This window comes from Chamaea fasciata, unplaced genomic scaffold (assembly GCF_029207755.1).
Source record: "Chamaea fasciata isolate MVZ Bird 193981 ecotype frontalis unplaced genomic scaffold, bChaFas1.0.hap1 SCAF_931, whole genome shotgun sequence".
Classification (NCBI taxonomy): domain Eukaryota; kingdom Metazoa; phylum Chordata; class Aves; order Passeriformes; family Sylviidae; genus Chamaea; species Chamaea fasciata.
The window spans coordinates 16,218-38,554 of record NW_027095016.1 but is presented as its reverse complement, the minus strand read 5'-3'; the positions used below and the strand labels follow the sequence as shown (position 1 = coordinate 38,554).

Sequence of the window (22,337 nt, the reverse complement as noted above, 5' to 3'; positions counted from 1 at the left end):
AACAGGAATTAACCCCACCCAGGAGACAACCACCCCCAAGGAGAACAATCCACCCCCCTAAATGAGAACAAGACCTCCATGGGGGTCAATAAAAACTATACAATATGCACCCCCAGATACAAAACCACTCCTAATTTTGGGAAATTAACCCCAAACCGGGAAAATATCCCACCCAAGAAACAATTAACCCCTAAATGAAAACACGACCTCCATGGGGGTCAATAAAAACTATACAATATGCACTCCCAGATACAAAACCACTCCTAACTTTGGGAAATTAACCCCCAAAAGGGGAATTAACCCCACCCAGGAGACAACCAACCCCGTGGGCGGCACCTTCCCCAACCCCACAGCCAGGTGTGACCCCCAGGCAGGCGTGGGGGTCCCCGTTTTGCCCCCCCCTTTACCTTGCTGAGGCTGTAGAGGTCGAGGATGCGCCGCTCCACGTTGGGAATCTTGAGGGAGGAGCCCTGGATCTCCCAGAATTTGGCGATCTGGTCCAGGTAGTTCAGCTTCACCCTGGTCTGAGCCTTGAGGGGGAGTAAAAAGACCTGAGCAGAGCCCAAAATCAGCCCCAAAAGCCCCCCCATGCGCCCCCCAACCCCACTCACCTCCAGCTCGTTGAGCCGCTGGATGCGGGGGGTGAACCTGAAGTTGTCGACCTCCACAGCAAAGGGGGGCTGCCAGTCCTGGGGGGCAAAGAGGGGGGGTCAGGGGTGGGCAGAGGGGCACACAGCCCGAGTTTGGGGGGGGTAGCAGCCATGGTCCCCCCCCGGTGTGGCACAGGGAGGGGGGCTCTGCAGGGGAAAAGGGGGAGCAAACCCCAAATTTGGGGGGGCAGAGAACACACAGCCCAAATTTGGGGGGCACAGAGAACACAGAACTCAAGTCTGGGAGGCACAGACAACACAAAACGCGAATTTTGGGGGCACAAAGAACATACAACCCAAAGTTTGGGGGCAGAGAGAACACACAGCCCAAATTTTGGGGGGCACAGAGAACACAGAACCCAAATCTGGGAGGCACAGACAACACACAGCCCAAATTTGGGGGGCACAAAGAACACACAGCCCAAATTTGGGGGGCACAAAGAACATACAACCCAAAGTTTGGGGGGCACAGAGAACACACAACCCAAATTCTGGGAGCACAGAGAACACACAACCCAATTTTTTGGGGGCACAAAGATCACACAGCCCAAATTTGGGGGCACAAAGAACACACAGGCCAAATTTTGGGGGCACAGAGAACACACAACCCAAATTTGGGGGCACAGAGAACACAAAACCCAGTTTTGGGGGGCACAGAGAACACACAGCCCAAACTTGGGGGGACAGGGGGGTCAGCAGCCATGGCCCCCTCATCCTGCACGGGCAGGGAGAACAAATTTTGAGGGCACAGAGAACACACAGCCCAAATTTGGGGGCACAGAGAACACACAGGCCAAATTTTGGGGGGCACAAAGAACACACAAACCAAATTTGGGGGGCACAAAGAACACACAAACCAAATTTGGGGGGCACAAAGAACACACAGGCCAAATTTTGGGGGGCACAAAGAACACACAAACCAAATTTGGGGGCACAAAGAACACACAGGCCAAATTTTGGGAGCACAGAGAACACACAACCCAAATTTTGGGGGGCACAAAGAACACCCAAACCAAATTTGGGGGGCACAAAGAACACACAGGCCAAATTTTGGGAGCACAGAGAACACACAGGCCAAATTTGGGGGCACAGAGAACACAAAACCCAATTTTTTGGGGGGGGGCACAAAGAACACACAACCCAAATCTGGGGGGGTCAGAAGCCATGCCCCCCCCCCCCAGTCCCGCAATTTTGGGGGGCACAGACAACACACCCCCCAAATTTCAGCTCCAGCGAGACTCAGCCCCCCACAACCCCCCCCCCCCCCAGCAAACTCACCCCTGCTGTTGGCTGGGGGAAAACTGGGGGGAAGGGGGGGGGGGGACACACACATCCCCAAAGCGGGGGTCGTGCAGCTGTGCCCCCCCCGGGCCGGGGACACCGGGGCTGCCCCGCGGGGCGGTGACGCCAGCACGGCCCGGCCCGGCCCTCCCGGAAGCCCTTCCCTCGCCGAGCTGGGGGGGACCGGCTCAGCCTGTCCCCCCCCCCCCACCCCGCTAACCAAAACCTCCAGGGCCCCCCCAAAACCGACCACGGGGACAAAGGGATCCCCCCCCCCAAAAAAAAAAAACAAACCAACAACCCAAAAAACAACAGGAAACAAACCGGGGAAGGAGAAGGGAATGGGGGGGGGGGGGGTGGGGAGCGCGGTCGGTGGGACGGGGGGGGGTTCTGCCCCCCCTCCCCCTCCCAGGATCCTCCCCCCCCCCGGTTGTCCGCCCATCGCGGGGGTCTCTGGCCCAGCCGGGGCCCCCCCGGAGCGGCCGGACCCCCCCCCGCGCCCGCAGACAAAGGCTGGGCGCTGGCGCCATATTGGCCGTGTCACTGTTGTTGTTGTCAGGCCGCGGGGGGGGGAGGGGGGGACACAAGCCGGGACCCCCCCCAAAACCCGCCGGGTGGGGGGAGGGGGGGACACTGAGATCCCCCCCCCCCCTCCCCCGAGACTGCGGGGACACCCCCGGAACTCATCACCGCCCCCTCCAAAAAAACGTGAGCACGGGGGGGGATTTGGGGGGGGAGGGGGTGTCCCCCCTTCCCCCACCACGAGGTTTGGGGCTGTGCGGGACCCCCCCCCCCAAAAAAAAATCCACCCGCCCCCCCAGCGGGACCCCTCCCCCACCCCGGGGCTATCCCTAAAGGGGGGAGGGGGCTTTTACCCCCCCCCCCAAAGGGGTCACCTCACCCCCCCCTCCCGAGTCTTTCCCCCCCCCGAGGATGCAGCAGGAGCGCTGGTGGGATTAATTAACCCCCTAATTAAGAAATTACTCCGGGAGGAGGAGATTTAATCCCCCCCCCCCCAAAACTGGGAACATCCCGCCCCATTGGGGTAATCCCAAAACAGCTCCAAAAAATCATTAATTCCCCCCAAAACAGAAAATATTCCTCCCTCAGGAGAGACAAGTGCCCCCTAAACACCAAAATGCTTCAAAAGAGCCGGGGGGGGGGGGGGGGGGTGTTAATTACCACCCTCCCCAATTAAGAACCGACCTCACTAAAGGGGGAATTCTGTCCCAACGCCGAGCCCTGACCCGCGGGACGCTGAGCCCGGTGGGGCAGGACCCCCAGCCCGGCTCGGGCCGGTTCCCCACGGCCACGGGGGGGGGTCCCCGAACCCCCCCTCCCCGGTACTCACGGCCGGGGGTCGGATCTTGCAGATGCCGCTTTTCTCGGCGATGGGGCGGATCTTGGCGATATAACCCAGCGGGTCGCTGAACTCGGCCCAGCTGGGCTCGAACACGGGACACTCGGGCGGCGGTAAAAAGTCCTCGGGGGGTTCCGCTTCGGGCGGCAGCCACGGCGAGCTCCATTCCCCGCGCTGTTCCGGGCCGGCCCCGCCGCGGGGAGCCCCGAGAGGCCTCCGGGGTTTGTCCTCGGGGCCGGGCCGTTCCCCGCCGCGGGCCCCGCGTTCCTCGGGGGCTTTGCGGGGACTCCGCTCCTCAGCCGGGGGTCTCCCCCCGGGCCCTTTGCCGGGTCCCCCCCCGGCCTTACCCCGCGGTTCTCCGCCGGCCCGGGGGGCCCGCGGGGCGCTCGCGGCCTTCTCGTCCCCCGCCGCTTTAGGAGCCGCCGCTCGGGGGGCTCCCGTGTCCCCCGGGGGTTCCGTTCCGCCCCACTCCGCGCCGCGGCCGCGTTTGGGCTCCTCGTCCCCGTCGGGCGGCGGTGGGGGGACCCACGGCGGGGATCCCCCCGGGCCGGGCCCCCACTCGGCCCAGCCGCCCCCTGCGCGCTGCTGCTCCCCCTCCTCCATGCCGCCTAGCGAGGGGAGCGGGGGGTTCCCGGGCTGCCCGCGGGGACCCCCTCAGGGGGCCATGGAGGCCCCCGCCGCCCCCGCGCCGCCCCCTCACAGGCCGCGGGCCGCTCCCCCTCCTTCCCCGAGCCGCGGGGATAAGGGAGGGGGGGGGGGGGTCAAGACAGCGCCCGCGAGCTCCGCCGACCCGCCGGCCCCTCCGCGGCCCCTGCGCCGCCCTTCCGGCCCGTCCAGCCCCGCCGCCCCGCGCTCCGCCCGCCTCACAGCCCAGGCCTGCCCGGTCCCCCCGGCCGGGCCGCCGCCGCCATCTTGGATCCTCCTCCTCCTGCCGCCCGCCCCCCGCCCGCGCGCACGCGCGCACTGCGCAGGCGCGGCCTCGCACGCCGCCCCGGGAGGTGCGAGGAGGCCGCGTGTCCTTCCGCCGCGGGACCGGGACGGGCGCCGAGCGCCGCCACTGCGCCGCGATCGCCGGCGAGAGCGGGAACGGGGAGAGGCGGAAACAGCACCGGAGACACCCTCGCCGTGGCCCCGGTGGCGGCAGGCGGTGTGGGAAGGAGAAATAGTCCTCAGGCTCCTCCCCCACCTCGGCGGAGGGATCCACGGCACCGCTCGCCTCCGCGGCTGGGTCAGCGGAGCGGCCGGGACTTCTTGTGCACGTTTAAAGGGACGCACGGCGCATGCGCGCCCGGCGGCCGCGGGGAGGGGCGTGGTCAGGCGGAGGGGCGGGGGACCTCTTGAGCCACGCCCCCTTATGCCACGCCCATCCCTCCTCCGCGCCCTCCTCGAGACCCCCGGGACCCCCAGGGACCCTATAGAGCCCCATGGACCCTATAGACCCCTATGGACCCTATAGACCCCTATGGACTCCCCAGGACCCCCAGGGACCCCATAGAGCCCCATGGACCCTACAGCCCCCTATGGACCCTTTAGACCCCTAAGGACTCCCTGGGGCCCTTATGGATCCTATAGACCCCTATGGACCCTATAGACCCCTATGGACTCCCTGGGACCCCCATGGACCCTATAGACCCCTATGGACTCCCTGGGGCCCTTATGGATCCTATAGATCCCTATGGACCCCCATGAAACCTACAGACCTCCCATGAATCCCTGTGGACCCCCTGGAATCCTATGGGCCCTATAGGACCCCAGGACCCCTGTGGAACATACAGACCCCCATGGAATCATTTGGAGACCCCTCCACCCCTATGGACCCCCCAGGACCCCTATGGATCCCTATAAACCCCCACCCCTCCCCATGGGGCCCCCTGGACCCCACAGACCCACAGGACCCGCGTCTCCTATAGCCCTGCAGCCCCTAAGGATCCCCAGGACCTTTAGAGCCCCTGTGGCCCCTACAGCCCCCATAGACCCTATAGCCCCCCAGAACCCCTACAACCCCCATAGACCCTATAACCCCCATGGTCCCTATAGCCCCCCAGAATCCCTATATCCCCCGTGGCCCCTATAGCTCCCAGAACCTCTATAACCCCCATAGAACCTACAACCCCTGTGGCCCCTATAGCACCCATGGCCCCTATAGCCCTCAGAACCCCTAGAACCCCCATAGAACCTAGAACCCCTGTGAACCCTACAACCCCAAGTACCCCTATGGCCCCTAGGACCCCTATGGCCCCTAGGACCCCTATAGCCCCCAGGACCCCTATAGCCTCTATAGCCCCCAGGACCCCTATAACCCCCAAGACCCCTATAACCCCCAGGACCCCCATGGCCCCTATGGCCCTCAGAACCCCTATAACCCCTATAGAACCTACAAACCCTGCGAACCCTATAATCCCCCCAGGACCCCTATAGCCCCCCAGGACTCCTATAACCCCCAGGACCCCTATAGCTCCTATAGCCCTCAGGACACCTATAGCCCCTAGGACCCCTATAGCCCCCAGGATCCCTATAGCTCCTATAGCCCCCAGAGCCCCTATAACCCCCAGAACCCCTATAACCCCCAGGCCCCCTATAAACCCTAGGACCCCTATAGCCCTCAGAACCCCTATAGCCCCCAGAACCCCTATAGCCCCTATAGCCCCCAGAACCCATATAGTCCCCAGAACCCCTATAGCCCCCAGGCCCCCTATAAACCCTAGGACCCCTATAGCCCTCAGAACCCCTATAGCCCCTATAGCCCCCAGAACCCCTATAGTCCCCAGAACCCCTATAGCCCCCAGGACCCCTATAGCCCCCAGAACCCCTATAGCCCCCAGGACCCCTATAGCCCCTATAGCCCTCAGAACCCCTATAGCCCCCAGAACCCCTATAACCCCCAGAACCCCTATAGCCCCCAGGACCTCTATAGCCCCCAGAACCCCTATAGCCCCCAGGACCCCTATAACCCCCAGGCCCCCTATAGCCCCCAGAACCTCCACAGTGCTATGGTCTCTGTTACGGCCCCTATACCTCCCAGTCCCCTTAAACCGCCCTGCCCTTCTCCCCACCACCCATCCCCTATAGCCCCTATAGGTTCCCGTCCCCGTCCCCCCCCCCAAAAAAACCCCCAATCTCTCAGGGGCGGGGCCGGCCGGTCCGTTTATGAAGCATCAAATATACAGTCTCTTATATACAGGGCCCGGCACGGGCGCATGCGGGTGCCTGGGGGGCTCCCCGGGGGGGGACCCGGCCGCCTGGGACCCCCCCCCCCAACAAAAACCCCCGGGGGGACCCCAGGCGGCCGGGGGGGGGCGGAAGGAGGAGGAGGGGGGTGGGGAGGTTAAAGTGCCGTGTGACATTCAGCCTGAGCTGGGAACGGGGTGGAGGGGGGGGGGTTTTGGGGAGGGGGGGGCAGCATCGCCGCCGGACCCCCGGGATGGCGGGAGGGATATCCAGGGACCCCCTCCTCACCCCCGGGGGGGCGGAGCGAGCAGCCAAACACGAGCCACGTGCAGGGTTGGGTTTTTTTTGGGGGGGGGGGAGGTGGGATTTTTGGAGGGGGGGGGGGGGGATTGGGGGAGTGGGGGGTTACAAAAATAACCACCGCGTCCAGCAGGCCGGCGCCGTCCATCGCTGCCACGAGTTGTGTCCGGGCTCTGCCGGGGGGGGGGGGGGGGGGCGCGGGTGGGGGGGGGCTCAGACCACCGTGCTGATGCGGTTCCCCCCCTTGGGTTTGGGGGGGCCCTGGCCGGCCTGGGCCAGGGGCGAGGTGGGGCCGGCGGGGGAGTGGGGGCTGAGGGGGGTGTGGGGCGAAGGGGGCGGCAGGGGGGGGTAGGAAGGGTGGGGCGGGATGGGCGAGTGGGGGGGGCGCGTGGTGGTGGTGATGATGATGATGGTGGTGATGGGGAGGGGGCGCCGCCCCCCCCCCGCCGCCGCCGCCCCCCCGTAGGGGTCCCCCTGCCGGCCCCCCGACCCCGCCGGGCCCCCCGAACACGAAGTGCTTGGCCGGGGCGGGGGGCGGCGGCGGGTGGTGGTGCGGGGGGGGGCCCGGGGGGATACGCGTGGGACAGCCCGTGGTGGGCGGGCGCGGGGCTGTAGAGGGGCAGGGGGCTCAGCGGCTGCCGGGGGGGCGCCGGGCGGAGCCCCCCCCCTCTTGCCGGGCCGGTGCAGGGTGTAATGGGGGTGCGGGGGGGGGAACCCGCCGCCGGGGGGGCCGTGCTGTTGGGGGGGCGCCGACAAAGGCGGGGTGGGTCCCCCGTGGAAACGCGGGGGGGCCCCGGCGGCGATGGCCGGCAGCGGCGGGGGGGGGCGCGGGACGGCTGGGAGGGGGCGGCTGCTGCGGGTACGGCGGGGGCGGCGGAGGGCCCGGACCCCCGCCGGCTCCCGCCGAGCCCCCCCCGGGGCCGTGGCAGTACTGGGCGTGCAGCGCCTGCAGTTTGGAGGGGCCCTCGGGGGGAGGCGCGGGAGGGGCGTGGTGGTGGTGGTGGTGCGATGAAGACGCCGAGGATGAGGAGGCCGAGGCCGACGTGGGACCCCCCCGCGCCGGGGGGCGGCCCGGCGGGGCCTTTCCCGCGGCGGCTGCCGAACAGGGAGCCCAGGAAGGAGGAGGAGTTGGAGACGGGCCGGGCCGGGGGCTTGTAACCCTCGGGGGCGCCCCCAGGCCCGCCCGGGCCCCCCCGAGCCTGCGGTCGGGGGCTGCTGATGATGGAGCCCTGAAAGGGGGCGGGGTTAGGGTGGGGAAGACACGCCCCTTATCGGGATGTGCCCCCGCCCATCGGTGAGAAAGCCGCGCCCTTTCTGCGTACAAGCCCCGCCTACAAGCCCCAAGCTGAGCTCCCATTGGTGGATAAGAGCGGCCATCAGCGGGTTGGCCCCACCCCCAGATCATGCACAAGCCCCGCCCCATCCACACAGGCCACGCCCCTCTTCAATATGAAGCGTAGGTTGGGAACCTGGGGCGGGGCTAAAGTGGGAGGGGCTTGGGTGTGGTATTGAGGGGTGTGGCACTCAGGTGTGACATTTAGAGGGTGGCATTGGGGGGGGTGACGTTCGGGGTGGCGCTTAGGGTGACATTAGGGATGTGGCACTCAGGGTGTGGCACTTAAGTGTGAAAGGGGTGTGGCACTCAGGGGTGTGACATTAGGGAGTGTGACAATCGGGGGTGTGGCGTTCAGGGGTGTGACATTCAGGAGTGTGACAGGGTGTGGCATTAGAGGGTGTGGCACTAAGGGGTGTGGCATTAGGGGTGTGACAACCAGGGGTGTGGCACTCGGGGCGTGGCACTCAGGGGTGTGGCACTCAGGGGTGTGACAGGCAGGTGACACTCAGGGGGTGGCACCCAGGGTGGCACTGTCCCCCTCACCTCGATGGTGCTGTCCAGGGACCCCACACTGTTCCGCCGGCCCCGCTTGCCTGGGGGGGGAGCAGTGGGGGGGGGGCAGTGAGGGGAGACCCCCAGGGGACCCCAAATACCTCAGGAGACCCCCCAGGGCACCCCAAATCACCCCAAACCCCTCAGGAGACCACCAGGGGACCCCAAATCACCCCAAATCACCCACGAGACCCTCCAAGGGACCCCAAATCACCCCAAATCACCCACGAGACCCTCCAAGGGACCCCAAATCACCCCAAATCACCCAGGAGACCCCCAGGAGACCCCAAATCAACCCAAATCACCCAGGAGACCCCCAGGGGACCCCAAATCACCCCCAGGACCCACAAACCCCTCAGACCACCACCAGGGGACCCCAAAACCACCTCAGGGAACCCCAAACTCCCCCAGGGCACCCCAAACCCACTCGTGAACAACCCAGACCCCTCCATGGACACCCCAAAGCCCCCAGGGGACCCCAAAACCCCCCGTGGAGACTCCAAACTCCCTCGCAGTCCCCGTCCCAGTGCTCCCAGTCCCTCCCAGTCCATCCCAATCCCCCTCCCACTCCCTGTCCCAGTTGCTCCCAGTTGCTCCCAATCCCCCTGCCAATCCCCTCCCAGTCCCTCCCAGCCCGTCCCAGTGCTCCCAGTCCCTCCTAGTGACTCCCAGTCCGTCCCAGCCTCTCCCAGTGCTCCCAGTCCATCCCAATCCCCCTCCCAGTGGCTCCCAGCCCTCTCTCAGTGGCTCCCAGCGCTCCCAGTCCCTCCCAGTCCATCCCAATCCCCCTCCCACTCCCTGTCCCAGTTGCTCCCAGTTCCTCCCAATCCCCCTGCCAATCCCCTCCCAGTCCCTCCCAGCCCGTCCCAGTGCTCCCAGTCCCTCCCAGTGGCTCCCAGTCCATCCCAGCCTCTCCCAGTCGCTTCCAGTCCCTCCCAATCCCCCTCCCAGTGGCTCCCAGTCGCTCCCAGTCCATCCCAATCCCTCTCCCAGTGGCTCCCAGTCCCTCCCAGTGGCTCCCAGGCCCTGTCCCACCCTCTCCCAGTGCTCCCAGGCCCTCCCAATCCCCCTCCCAGTGGCTCCCAGTGGTTCCCAGTCCATCCCAATCCCCCTCCCAGTGGCTCCCAGTCCCTGTCCCACCCTCTCCCAGTGCTCCCAGGCCCTCCCAATCCCCCTCCCAGTGGCTGCCAGTCGCTCCCAGTCCATCCCAATCCCCCTCCCAGTGGCTCCCAGTCCCTCCCAGTGGCTCCCAGTCCCTGTCCCACCCTCTCCCAGTGCTCCCAGGCCCTCCCAATCCCCCTCCCAGTGGCTCCCAGCCCTCTCCCAGTGGCTCCCAGTGGCTCCCAGTCCATCCCAATCCCTCTCCCAGTGGCTCCCAGCGCTCCCAGTCTCACCGCTGTCGGACAGGTCCCGCAGGGAGCTGCTCAGGGCGCTGCGTTTGAGCCCCTCGGCGCCGAACGCCTCCTCCAGGCTGCTGCGGCTGAGCCCGTTCAGCGCCTCGCGGGGGGGGCCCGCGCCCCGGGGCCCCGCCACGCCCTTCTGCTTCTCCAGTTCGGCTGGGGGGTCACACCGGTGACCACCGGTCAGCCCAGTGCCCACCAGTGACCACCAGTGCCCCCCCAGTCAGCCCAGTGCCCACCAGTGCCCACCAGTGCCCCCCCAGTCAGCCCAGTGCCCACCAGTGACCACCAGTGACCACCAGTGCCCCCCCAGTCAGCCCAGTGCCCACTAGTGACCACCAGTGCCCCCCCAGTCAGCCCAGTGTCCACCAGTGCCCACCAGTGACCACCAGTGCCCACCAGTGCCCCCCCAGTCAGCCCAGTGCCCACCAGTGCCCACCAGTGACCACCAGTGCCCCCCCAGTCAGCCCAGTGCCCACCAGTGACCACCAGTGCCCCCCCAGTCAGCCCAGTGCCCACCAGTGACCACCAGTGCCCCCCCAGTCAGCCCAGTGCCCACCAGTGACCACCAGTGACCACCAGTGCCCCCCCAGTCAGCCCAGTGTCCACCAGTGCCCACCAGTGCCCCCCCCAGTCAGACCAGTGACCACCAGTGACCACCAGTGCCCCCCCAGTCAGCCCAGTGCCCACCAGTGCCCACCAGTGACCACCAGTGCCCCCCCAGTCAGCCCAGTGCCCACCAGTGCCCACCAGTGACCACCAGTGCCCCCCCAGTCAGACCAGTGCCCACCAGTGCCCACCAGTGCCCACCAGTGCCCACCAGTGACCACCAGTGCCCCCCCAGTCAGCCCAGTGCCCACCAGTGCCCACCAGTGACCCCCCCAGTCAGCCCAGTGCCCACCAGTGCCCACCAGTGACCCCCCCAGTCAGCCCAGTGCCCACCATGCACCCCCAGCATCCCCAGGCCCCTTTCCCAGTGCTCCCAGTGCCCGTTTTGGTGTTCCCAGTTCCCATCCAGAGCTCCCAGTGCTCCCAGTGCCCCTCCCAGCACTCCCAGTGCCCCCAGTGCCCATGTTGCTGCTCCCAGTACCCCTCACCCCTCTCCCAGTGCCCCTCCCAGCACTCCCAGCGCTCCCAGCACTCCCAGTGCCCCTCCCAGTGCTCCCAGTGCCCCTCCCAGCAGTCCCAGTGCCCCCAGTGCCCTGCCCAATGCCCTCAGTGTTCCCAGTGCCCCTCCCAGTGCTCCCAGTGCCCATGTTGGTGCCCCCAATCCCCCTCCCAGTGCCCCCAGTGCCCCTCCCAGTGCTCCCAGTGTCCCCAGTCCCTCTCCCAGTGCCCCCAATCCCCCTCCCAGTGCCCCCAGTGCCCCTCCCAGTGCCCCCAGTGCTCATGTTGGTGCCCCCAATCCCCCTCCCAGTGTCCCCAGTGCCCCTCCCAGTGTCCCCAGTCCCCCTCCCAGTGCCCCCAGTGCCCCCAGCGCCCGGGCCCGCTCACCCTCCACTCGGTATTTCTCCATCTCCTGCACCTCGGCCACGGACTCGCGCAGGTCGCTGGCGAAGCGCAGCCGGTCCTGGGGGCTCGGGGCGTTGAACACGATCAGCACCTTCCGCTCGCCCCCCGGCGCCGCCGACAGCAGCTTGATCCCGAACTGGTAATCTGGGGGGACACGGAGGGACATTGGGGACAGGGACACCCCCCCGGGGACAGGGACACCCCGACAGGGACAGGGACACCCCCACGGGGACAGGGACACCCCTTGGGGACAGGGAGACCCCCTGGGGACAGGGACACCCCGACAGGGACAGGGACACCCCCACGGGGACAGGGACACCCCTTTGGGGACAGGGACACCCCCCGGGGTCAGGGACACCCCTTTGGGGACAGGGACACCCCTTTGGGGACAGGGACACCTCCCGGGGTCAGGGACACACCCCGGGGTCAGGGACACCCCTTTGGGGACAGGGACACCCCTTTGGGGACAGGGACACCTCCTGGGGACAGGGACACCCCCACGGGGACACCCAGCTTGATCCCGAACCGGGAATTTGGGGGCACAGGGTGAGGAGACCCTACGGAGGCAGGGGTGGGGGGGCAGGGGAGCATTTCGGGGGCCGCGTGGGACGTTCCGTGAGGAGCACCATGGGACATCCCGACAGGGACACCGTGGGATGGTCAGTGGGGACACTGTGGGATGTCCCAATGGGGACCCTGTAGGGCCCCATAGGATGCCATGGGGCTCTGTGGGGCCCTTTGGGGTGCTGTGGGGCTCTTTGAGGCTCTTTGGGGCGCCGTGGGGCTCTTTGGGGTTCCGTGGGGCTCTGTGGGGCTCTTTGGGGCTCTGTGGGGCTCTTTGGGGTTCCGTGGGGCTCTTTGGGGCTCTTTGGGGCGCCGTGGGGCTCTTTGGGGCTCTGTGGGGCTCTGTGGGGCTCTTTGGGGTTCCGTGGGGCTCTTTGGGGCTCTTTGGGGCGCCGTGGGGCTCTTTGGGGCTCTGTGGGGCTCTGTGGGGCTCTTTGGGGTTCCGTGGGGCTCTGTAGGGCTCTGTGGGGCTCTGTGGGGCTCTTTGGGGCGCCGTGGGGCTCTGTGGGGCTCTGTGGGGCTCTTTGGGGCGCCGTGGGGCTCTTTGGGGCTCTTTGGGGTTCCGTGCGGCTCTTTGGGGCTCTTTGGGGCGCCGTGGGGCTCTGTGGGGCTCTTTGGGGTTCCGTGGGGCTCTTTGGGACTCTTTGGGGCCCCGTGGGGCTCTTTGGGGCTCTTTGGGGCACCGTGGGGCTCTGTGGGGCTCTGTGGGGCTCTTTGGGGCTCTTTAGGGTTCCGTGGGGCTCTTTGGGGTTCCATGGGGCTCTGTGGGGCTCTTTGGGGCGCCGTGGGGCTCTTTGGGGCTCTTTGGGGCTCTCTGGGGCGCCGTGGGGCTCTTTGGGGCTCTTTGGGGCTCTCTGGGGCGCCGTGGGGCTCTTTGGGGCTCTCTGGGGCGCCGTGGGGCTCTGTGGGGCGCCGTGTGGGGCGCCGCGTGGGGCTCACAGGCGTTCTGGAAGAGCTGCATGTGCATCTCCACCAGCGGGAAGCTCTGCCGGAAGCTGTAGGTCACCAGGATCTTCTTCTTCTGGAAGATCTTCGTCACCTGCCGAGGCCACGGGGTCACCAGGGCACGCCGCCCGCCCAGGGGTGAGCGCAGCCCCGGGACCACCCGGGACCCCCCCCCGGGACCCCCCGGGACCCCCCCCGGGACCCCCCACTCACCACCAGCAGGTCGTTGAAGAGGAAAACCTCGCGCTGGTGCAGCCCCAGGCGCTGGGGCCGGTTGGGGTCGGGCACCTCGTAGAGTTGGCAGCAGCAGACCAGGCGCCGGTGGGGCAGGGACAGCACCTGGGGACAGCGCTGGGCTCACACCTGGCGTGGGCGGGGGTCTCACCTGGGGTGGGCTGGGGTCACACCTGGGGTGGGCTGGGGTCACACCTGGCGTGGGCGGGGGTCTCACCTGGGGTGGGCTGGGGTCACACCTGGGGTGGGCTGGGGTCACACCTGGCGTGGGTGGGGGTCTCACCTGGGGTGGGCTGGGGTCACACCTGGGTTGGGCTGGGGTCACACCTGGGGTGGGCGGGGGTCACACCTGGGGTGGGCGAGGGTCTCACCTGGGGTGGGCTGGGCCATGGGGTGGTGCTGGTGGCCTTGAACCCTCACTGGGGTCACCCGGAGGTGTGGGGTGACCCTGAATGTCCCACAGGGGTCACTTTGAGTGTCCCCCACAGGTGACCCCAAATGTCCCACATGGGTCACCCCAAATGTCTCACAGGGGTTCCCATGGGTCACCTGTGACACTCCCTGTGGGTCACCTGGAACACCCCCCATGGTCACCTGTGACACCCCCCCTGGGGTCATCTGGAACACTCCCTGTGGGGTCACCTGTGACATCCCATGGGGTCACCTGTGACATCCCTCCTGTAGGGTCACCTAGAACCTGTCCCATGGGTCACCTAGAGCATCCTCCCCACCACAGGATCACCACCTTTGGGTGGCCTAGAACATGTCCCCATGGGTCACCTGTGACACCCCCATGGGGTCACTTGGGACACCCCCATGGGTCACCTGTGACACTCCATGGGGTCACCTGGGGACACCCCCCATGGGTCACCAGGGGACACGCCCCATGGGTCACCTGGGGACACGCCCCATGGGACATCTGTGACACCCCCCATTGTCACCTGGGACACCCCCATGGGTCACCTGTGACACCCCCCCTGGGGTCACCTGTGACATCCCTCCTGTAGGGTCACCTAGAACCTGTCCCATGGGTCACCTAGAGCATCCTCCCCACCACAGGATCACCACCTTTGGGTGGCCTAGAACATGTCCCCATGGGTCACCTGTGACACCCCCATGAGTCACCTGTGACACACCCATGGGTCACCTGGGGACACGCCCCAGGGGTCACCTGTGACACTCCATGGGGTCACCTGGGGACACGCCCCAGGGGTCACCTGTGACACTCCATGGGGTCACCTGTGGACACGTCCCATGGGTCACCTGGGGACACGCCCCATGGGTCACCTGTGACACCCCCCATGGGTCACCTGTGACACCCCATGGGTCACCTGTGACACGCCCCGTGGGTCACCTGTGACACCCCCCATTGTCACCTGGGACACCCCCATGGGTCACCTGTGACACCCCCATGGGTCACCTGGGGACACGCCCCGTGGGTCACCTGGGGACACGCCCCATGGGTCACCTGTGACACCCCCCATGGGTCACCTGTGACACCCCATGGGTCACCTGTGACACGCCCCGTGGGTCACCTGTGACACCCCCCATTGTCACCTGGGACACCCCCATGGGTCACCTGTGACACCCCCCATTGTCACCTGGGACACCCCCATGGGTCACCTGTGACACCCCCATGGGTCACCTGGGGACACGCCCCGTGGGTCACCTGGGGACACGCCCCATGGGTCACCTGTGACACCCCATGGGTCACCTGTGACACCCCCGTGGGTCACCTGTCCCACCCCGCGGTGACCCACCGGTTTCTTGCCGACGATCATGCGCTCCACGGCCTGGACCTGGGACACGTGGTCGTCGTTGGTGCGCAGCTCGCGGCTCTGGATGCGCTGGTAGATGCCCACCAGCATGTCCCGGGGGATGTCCTCGCCGTTGTCCACCCCTGCGTGACACCCGGGCCCGCTCTAGAACCCGGGACGCCTGGGGCCGCTCCAGAACCCGCAGCAAGCCCCACAATCTAAACCCTGCGACGGCTGGTCCTGCTCTAGAACCTGCAACTCATCAGCCTGCTCCAGAACTCCACACTCACTGCTGGCTCTACACCCCACTGTGCCCATGACCAACTCTGGAACCCACGCGGCTCTAGAACCCGCGACGCCCAGCCCAACTCCGGGACCTGTCACACCTGGACCCCTTCTAGAACCCCCAATACCCAACTCCGCCCTAGAACCCTCGTCACCAGCATCTATTCCAAACCCCCAAGCACCCAGACCCACTCTAGAACCTGCGACCTCTGGCCCTGCTCCAGAACCCGCGCCCCCAGCAGGGCCTCACCTCGCAGGTTCTTGATGAAGTCCTCGAGCTTCATCTTGCGCTCGGCCTTGACGCTGGGGCTGTACATGTCGGTGTTGAGGAGGATGATGGCGAAGGCCAGGATGAAGATGGTGTCCGGGTTGCGGAACTGGCGCAGCAGGGCCGCGTTACACACGCAGTAGCGCTGGCTGCGGGGCGGACAACCCCCACGGCCCAATGGGGTCACGGCGCCCCCCACGGCGTGCCCCCACGCCCCGCGGGGTGACCTCTGCGCCCCACGGCCGCCCCTGAAGGTGGGGCGGCACCCCAGGGGCTGTAGGGTCACCTGGAACGTGGGTCACCACCCCACAGACCCTCCTTGATCCATTGGGTCACCTAGGACATAGGCCACCACCCCACGGCCCCTCTGTGACCCACAGGGTCACCTAGAACATGGGCCACCACCCCACAGCTCCACAGGGTCACCTAGAACATGGGCCACCACCCCATGGCTGCACAGGGTCACCTAGAACATGGGCCACCACCCCACAGCTCCACAGGGTCACCTAGAACATGGGCCACCACCCCCATGGCCCCTCCTTGATCCACAGGGTCACCTAGAACGTCACCCTGTGGTCCAGGGGCCGTCCCCCAGTGTCCTGCCAGTCCATAGGGTCACCTGGTCCCACAGGTGCCACCAGCCCCTTGTGTCCCCCTCTCAGTCCATTGGGTCACCTGGAACAGGCCCAAATGTCCCACAGGTGCCACCAACCCCTCAGTCCATAGGGTCACCCAGAACATCACCACGTGGTGACCACACCACTGCTGGTGGCAGGGACAACTCAGTGGGGACGTGGGGACGGGGCGACACGGGGACATGAGGACACGGGGACATGAGGACACGGGGAAATGGGGACGTGGGGACACGAGGATGTTGTGACACAAGGACACACGGACACGGGGACATGGGGACACGGGGACACGGGGACAGGGACCCACCCCTCACCTGAAGGCCTCGATCAAGCGCTCGACCTTCTGCGCCTCGCCCTGCACCCGGATGTGGGACTGGAACTTCCGCAGGGCCTCGTCCAGCTCCATCCCCGAGAAATCCATCTCGTCCACCACGCAGCTGCCAGAACCAAATGGGGCTGGGGTCCCGGGATGGGGCTGGGGTCTCGGGATGGGGCTGGGGTCCCGGGATGGGGCTGGGGTCTCGTGATGGGGCTGGGGTCCCGGGATGGGGCTGGGGTCTCGGGATGGGGCTGGGGTCTCGGGATGGGGCTGGGGTCTCACCATGGGGCTGGGGGTCCCGGGATGGGGATGGGGTCTCGGGATGGGGCTGGGGTCCCGGGATGGGGCTGGGGTCTCGGGATGGGGCTGGGGTCCCGGGATGGGGGCTGGGGTCCCAGGATGGGTCTGGGGGTCCCGGGATGGGTCTGGGGTCCCGGGATGGGGCTGGGGTCCTGGGATGGGTCTGGGGTCCCGGGATGGGGCTGGGGTCTCGGGATGGGGCTGGGGTCCCGGGATGGGGATGGGGTCTCGGGATGGGGCTGGGGTCCTGGGATGGGTCTGGGGTCCCGGGATGGGGGCTGGGGTCCCAGGATGGGTCTGGGGGTCCCGGGATGGGTCTGGGGTCCTGGGATGGGGCTGGGATGGGTCTGGGATCCCAGGTTAGGTCCCGGGATGGGTCTGGGGTCCCTGGATGGGTCTGGGGTGGGTCTGGGGTCCTGGGAGGGGTCCCGGGATGGGGCTGGGGTCCAGGATGGGTCTGGGGTCCTGCAATGGGTCTGGGGTCCGGGTCTGGGGTCCAGGTCCGGGATCCAGGACAGGTCTGGGGTCCTGGGATGGGTCTGGGGTCCGGGTCTGGGGTCCAGGTCCGGGGTCCAGGACAGGTCTGGGGTCCTGGGATGGGTCTGGGGTCCGGGTCTGGGGTCCTGGGATGGGTCTGGGGTCCGGGTCTGGGGTCCTGGGATGGGTCTGGGGTCCGGGTCTGGGGTCCGGGGTCCAGGATGGGTCTGGGGTCCAGGACAGGTCTGGGGTCCTGGGATGGGTCTGGGGTCTGGGTCTGGGGTCCTGGGATGGGGCTGGGGTCCCGGGATGGGGCTGGGGTCTCGGGATGGGGCTGGGGTCCCGGGATGGGGCTGGGGTCTCGGGATGGGGCTGGGGTCCTGGGATGGGTCTGGGGTCCCGGGATGGGGGCTGGGGTCCCAGGATGGGTCTGGGGGTCCCGGGATGGGTCTGGGGTCCTGGGATGGGGCTGGGATGGGTCTGGGATCCCAGGTTAGGTCCCGGGATGGGTCTGGGGTCCCTGGATGGGTCTGGGGTGGGTCTGGGGTCCTGGGAGGGGTCCCGGGATGGGGCTGGGGTCCAGGATGGGTCTGGGGTCCTGCAATGGGTCTGGGGTCCGGGTCTGGGGTCCAGGTCCGGGATCCAGGACAGGTCTGGGGTCCTGGGATGGGTCTGGGGTCCGGGTCTGGGGTCCAGGTCCGGGGTCCAGGACAGGTCTGGGGTCCTGGGATGGGTCTGGGGTCCGGGTCTGGGGTCCTGGGATGGGTCTGGGGTCCGGGTCTGGGGTCCTGGGATGGGTCTGGGGTCCGGGTCTGGGGTCCGGGGTCCAGGATGGGTCTGGGGTCCAGGACAGGTCTGGGGTCCTGGGATGGGTCTGGGGTCCGGGTCTGGGGTCCAGGATGGGTCTGGGGTCCGGGTCTGGGGTCCGGGGTCCCCCCTCACTCGAGGACGTCGCGGTTGAACTGCTTCTGGCGGTTGCCCAGGAACTCGCCGATCATCTGCCGGCTCAGCCCCTTCCGCTCCAGGATGAAGTGGGCCACGCCCACGGGCGTGTCCGACAGGAAGCCCCTCTCGATCAGGTACTGGATCCCCTTCTCCGGCTTCCTGCAGGTGGTCACCCGGGGAGGTCACTCCGGCTCTAGAACGTCACCTGGCCCCGGTTCTAGGGACACCTGGTCATCTACGGGGTCACCTGAGGGTCACCCTGCTTTGGGGTCACCTAAGGTGAGGTCCACTTCCCTAAAGGGTCACCTGGAACGTTGTCATGTCTTGAGCCACCTGGTCATCTCTGGGGTCACCTGAGGGTCACCCTGGTTTGGGGTCACAATCATCATGTCTCGAGCCACCTGGTCATCTACGGGGTCACCTGAAGGTCACCCTGGTTTGGGGTCACCATCATCATGTCTCGAGCCACCTGGTCATCTACGGGGTCACCTGAAGGTCACCCTGCTTCAGCGTCACCTAAGGTGACATCCCTAAAGTGTCACCATCATCATGTCTCGAGCCTCCTGGTCATCTATGGGGTCACCTGAGGGTCACCCTGGTTTGGGGTCACCTAAGGTGAGGTCCACCTCCCTAAAGGGTCACCTGGAACGTTGTCATGTCTTGAGCCACCTGGTCATCTATGGGGCCACCCAAAGGTCACCCTGCTTCAGGGTCACCTAAGGTGACGTCCCTAAGGTGTCACCATCATCATGTCTCAAGCCTCCTGGTCACCTATGGGGTCACCTGAGGGTCACCCTGCTTTGGGGTCACCTAAGGTGAGGTCCACCTCCCTAAAGGGTCACCTGGAACGTTGTCAGGTGACCTGGAATTTCACCCTAGGGCTACCTAGAACTTTACTGTAGGGCCACCTAGAACATCGTTGTGGGGTCCCACAGGGCCACCTCAAAACCCCTCGTCCTCGCTATGGGGTCACCTAGAACGTCCCCCTGCCCTCACCACGGCGCCACCAACAATCCCACCCCGGCCTTTCCCTGGGGGACCACGGGAACGCCCCACGACCCCACGGCCGGACCCGCAGACCCCACCCCACACCCCCACAGCCCCCACCCCACACCCCCCACAGCCCCCGTGTGCCCCATGGACCCCACCCCACACCCCCCACAGACCCCGTGTGCCCCATGGACCCCACCCCACACCCACCACAGCCCCCGTGTGCCCCACAGACCCCACCCCACACCCACCATAGACCCCACAGCCCCCACCCCACACCCCCACAGCCCCCGTGTGCCCCACAGACCTCACCCCACACCCACCATAGACCCCTCCCCACACCCCCACAGCCCCCATGTGCCCCCCACCCCCCCCGCCCCCCCCGGCCCCCCGGCGCGGCCCCTCACTTGTTGAAGAGGTTGAGGCCGATGCGGTACTGCCGCCGCTGCACCACGTCGTTGTTGAGCGCCGGCGAGTCCCAGCTCTGCCGCGGCTCCCGCTGGTACGTGGCTTTGCCGGGGGCGCCGGCGGCGCTGGGGGGCTGCGGGGGGGCGCTGGGCGGCGGCGGGGGCGGCGGCGGGGGCCGCCGGAGGCTGTCCCGGGACGAGGAGCCCGAGGAGCAGTTCAGGGTCTCGTTGGAGTTGGAGCTGCTGCCCAAGCTCTCGTTGTCCCCCTCGGAGCCTTCCTCGGCAGCGGGAGGCGGCGGGGGGCCGGGGGGCGGCGGCGGCGGCGGCGGCGGCGGCGGCGGGGGTCCCTCGGGGTGGAAGCAGCGGTGGGGGGGTCCCGAGCGGGGTAAGGTGCCGCCCCCGCTGCCCTCGGGCTCGTAGGGACCCCCGCGGTTGATGGAGCCGCGGTCCGAGCGGTCGCTCAGGTCGGCCGAGCTGTCGCTCGGGGGCTCCACGGTCAACAACGGGGGATGTCCCCCCCCGGCCCCCCGCCCCCGGCACTCCAGGCACGGGGGGCCCCGCCGGGGGGGCTCCTCGGGACCCCCCCAACGCTCGGCCGGGCCGGGAGGGTTGGAAGGGGGCGGCGGAGGGGGTGGGGGGGCGGGGGGAGGCGGCGGACCCCCGGTGTCGGGGGGGGGCTCGGGGCTGGGGGGTCTCTCGGGGGAGCGGGGGGAGCCGGGGAGCCCCTCGTCCATGTACAGGGTGACGTCGCTGGCGGAGGTGGCGGCGCTGTCCCCCGCGGGGGGGGCCGGGGCGCCGGGGGGGACCCCGCGACCCCCCCCCAGCGCCTCGTCGATGGAGGCGGCCAAGGACTTCACCTGCGGGGACAGGAGACCCCCCGTGAGCCCCCCCGTGAGCCCCCCCGTGCCCCTCTGCGCACCCCACATGGGCTGCAGGCCCCCATAACGGCCCCTGTGACCCCCATGACCTCCCCATGACCCCCAAATCCCTGTGACCCCCCCATGGCCCCTGTGACCCCCCCATGACCTCCCCAAGACCCTCAAACCCCTGTGACCCCCCCATGACCTCCCCAAGACCCCCAAACCCCTGTGACCCCCCCATGGCCCCTGTGAACCCCCCATGACCTCCCCAAGACCCCCAAACCCCTGTGACCCCCCCAAATCCCTGTGACCCCCCCCAAATCCCTGTGACCCCCCCATGACCTCCCCAGACCCCCAAATCCCTGTGACCCCCCCATGACCCCTGTGACCCCCATGACCCTTGAACCCCCTATGACCCTTTAACCCCCAGGACCCCCCGACCCTGTAACCCCCAGGACCCTCCTGACCCCCCCGACCCCATAAGCCCCAGGACCCCCCTGTGACCTCCATGACCCCCCTGATCTCCCTGACCCTGTGACCCCGTGACCCCATAACCCCCAGGACCCTCTGACCCCTGTAACCCCCATAACACTGCTGGACCCCCTTGACCTCGTGACCCCCCTGACCCCAAAACCCCCCTGACCCCCACAACGCCCCTTGACCCTTTGACCTCCCTGACCCCAAAACCCCCCTGACCCCCACAACGCCCCTTGACCCTTTGACCTCCCTGACCCCAAAACCCCCCTGACCCCCGTGACCCCCATAACACCCCTTGACCCTTTGACCTCCCTGACCCCATAACCCTAACCCTGACCCCCCATAACCTCCCTGGACCCCCCTTGACCCTGTGACCCCCGTGACCCCCATAACCCCCATATAACCCCCTGACCCCTGTGACCCCCATAACCCCCCTTGACCCTGTGACCCCCGTGACCCCCATAACCCCCATATAACCCCCCTGACCCCCATGACCCCCATAACCCCCATATAACCCCCCCGACCCCCATAACCCCCCCTGGACCCCCCTTGACCCTGTGACCCCCATGACCCCCATAACCCCCATATAACCCCCCCGACCCCCATAACCCCCATATAACCCCCCTGACCCCCATATAACCCCCCGTGGACCCCCCTTGACCCTGTGACCCCCGTGACCCCCATAACCCCCCCGTGGCCCCCCACCTGCTGCGCGAACGCCTCCTCCAAATCGGCGCCTCCGGGCCCGAAATCAGCCGACGCCGACAGCTGCCGGGGGGGGCTCCCTGCGCCCCCCACCCCGGAGCCGCCCCCCACCGCCGTCCCCTCGCCGGGACCCCCGCCCCCATCCAGGCCGGCCCTGCAGGACCCCCCGTAACGGGGGGCTCGGCGGGGCCCCCCCAGGACCCCCTCGTCCAGCGAGGCCGGTTTGCCCTGGAAGTAGGGCGGCGGCGGCGGGGGCGGCCCCGGGGCCGGGGCCGGGGGTCCGCGGTCGTATTCCTCGAAGGAGAACTGCAGGCGCAGGCCCGGCAGCGCCAGGCGCCGAGCCCGGCCGCCCTCGCTGCGCAGCCGCTCGAACTTCTGCGCCATGCGGTAGCGCCGGAACGCCGCCTGGATGGTGCGGGCCGCCCGCCGCGAGCGGAAATAGCCGCCGTACTTGCGCTCCAGCATCTCCACCTGCGGGGACGCCGGGACATGGATGGGGACACCGGGGTGAGGGTGGGGACACGGGGACACACGTGGGGACGTGGGGGTGAGGGTGGGGACACGGGGATGAGGACACGGGGACACAGGTGGGGACGTGGGGGTGAGGGTGGGG

The 22,337-nt window shown here is 67.6% G+C and overlaps 2 protein-coding genes across 2 annotated transcripts in view; both read right to left on the bottom strand.

Moving 5' to 3' along the window:
- Positions 1-30: 30 nt before the first annotated feature.
- LOC136306044 (lysine-specific demethylase 5-like) lies at positions 31-4,243 on the bottom strand. The gene is made up of 3 exons (XM_066209392.1): positions 3,283-4,243; positions 612-689; positions 31-530 (listed from the first exon to the last, which is right to left on the bottom strand). Exons 1-3 carry the CDS (start codon positions 3,892-3,894, stop codon positions 297-299), a joined length of 924 nt encoding a protein of 307 aa, XP_066065489.1. The 5' UTR covers positions 3,895-4,243; the 3' UTR covers positions 31-296.
- A 2,729-nt stretch (positions 4,244-6,972) lies between these two features.
- LOC136306046 (IQ motif and SEC7 domain-containing protein 2-like) overlaps positions 6,973-22,337 on the bottom strand; it is a 30,916-nt gene continuing 15,551 nt past the window's right edge. The window contains 14 exon segments of the mRNA XM_066209393.1: positions 6,973-7,605; positions 7,607-7,807; positions 7,809-7,988; positions 8,639-8,688; positions 10,042-10,203; positions 11,542-11,703; positions 13,063-13,162; positions 13,282-13,407; positions 15,063-15,202; positions 15,595-15,761; positions 16,559-16,681; positions 18,283-18,444; positions 19,683-20,539; positions 21,725-22,195. Of these exon segments, the coding sequence (XP_066065490.1) occupies positions 6,973-7,605; positions 7,607-7,807; positions 7,809-7,988; positions 8,639-8,688; positions 10,042-10,203; positions 11,542-11,703; positions 13,063-13,162; positions 13,282-13,407; positions 15,063-15,202; positions 15,595-15,761; positions 16,559-16,681; positions 18,283-18,444; positions 19,683-20,539; positions 21,725-22,195 (3,534 nt within the window).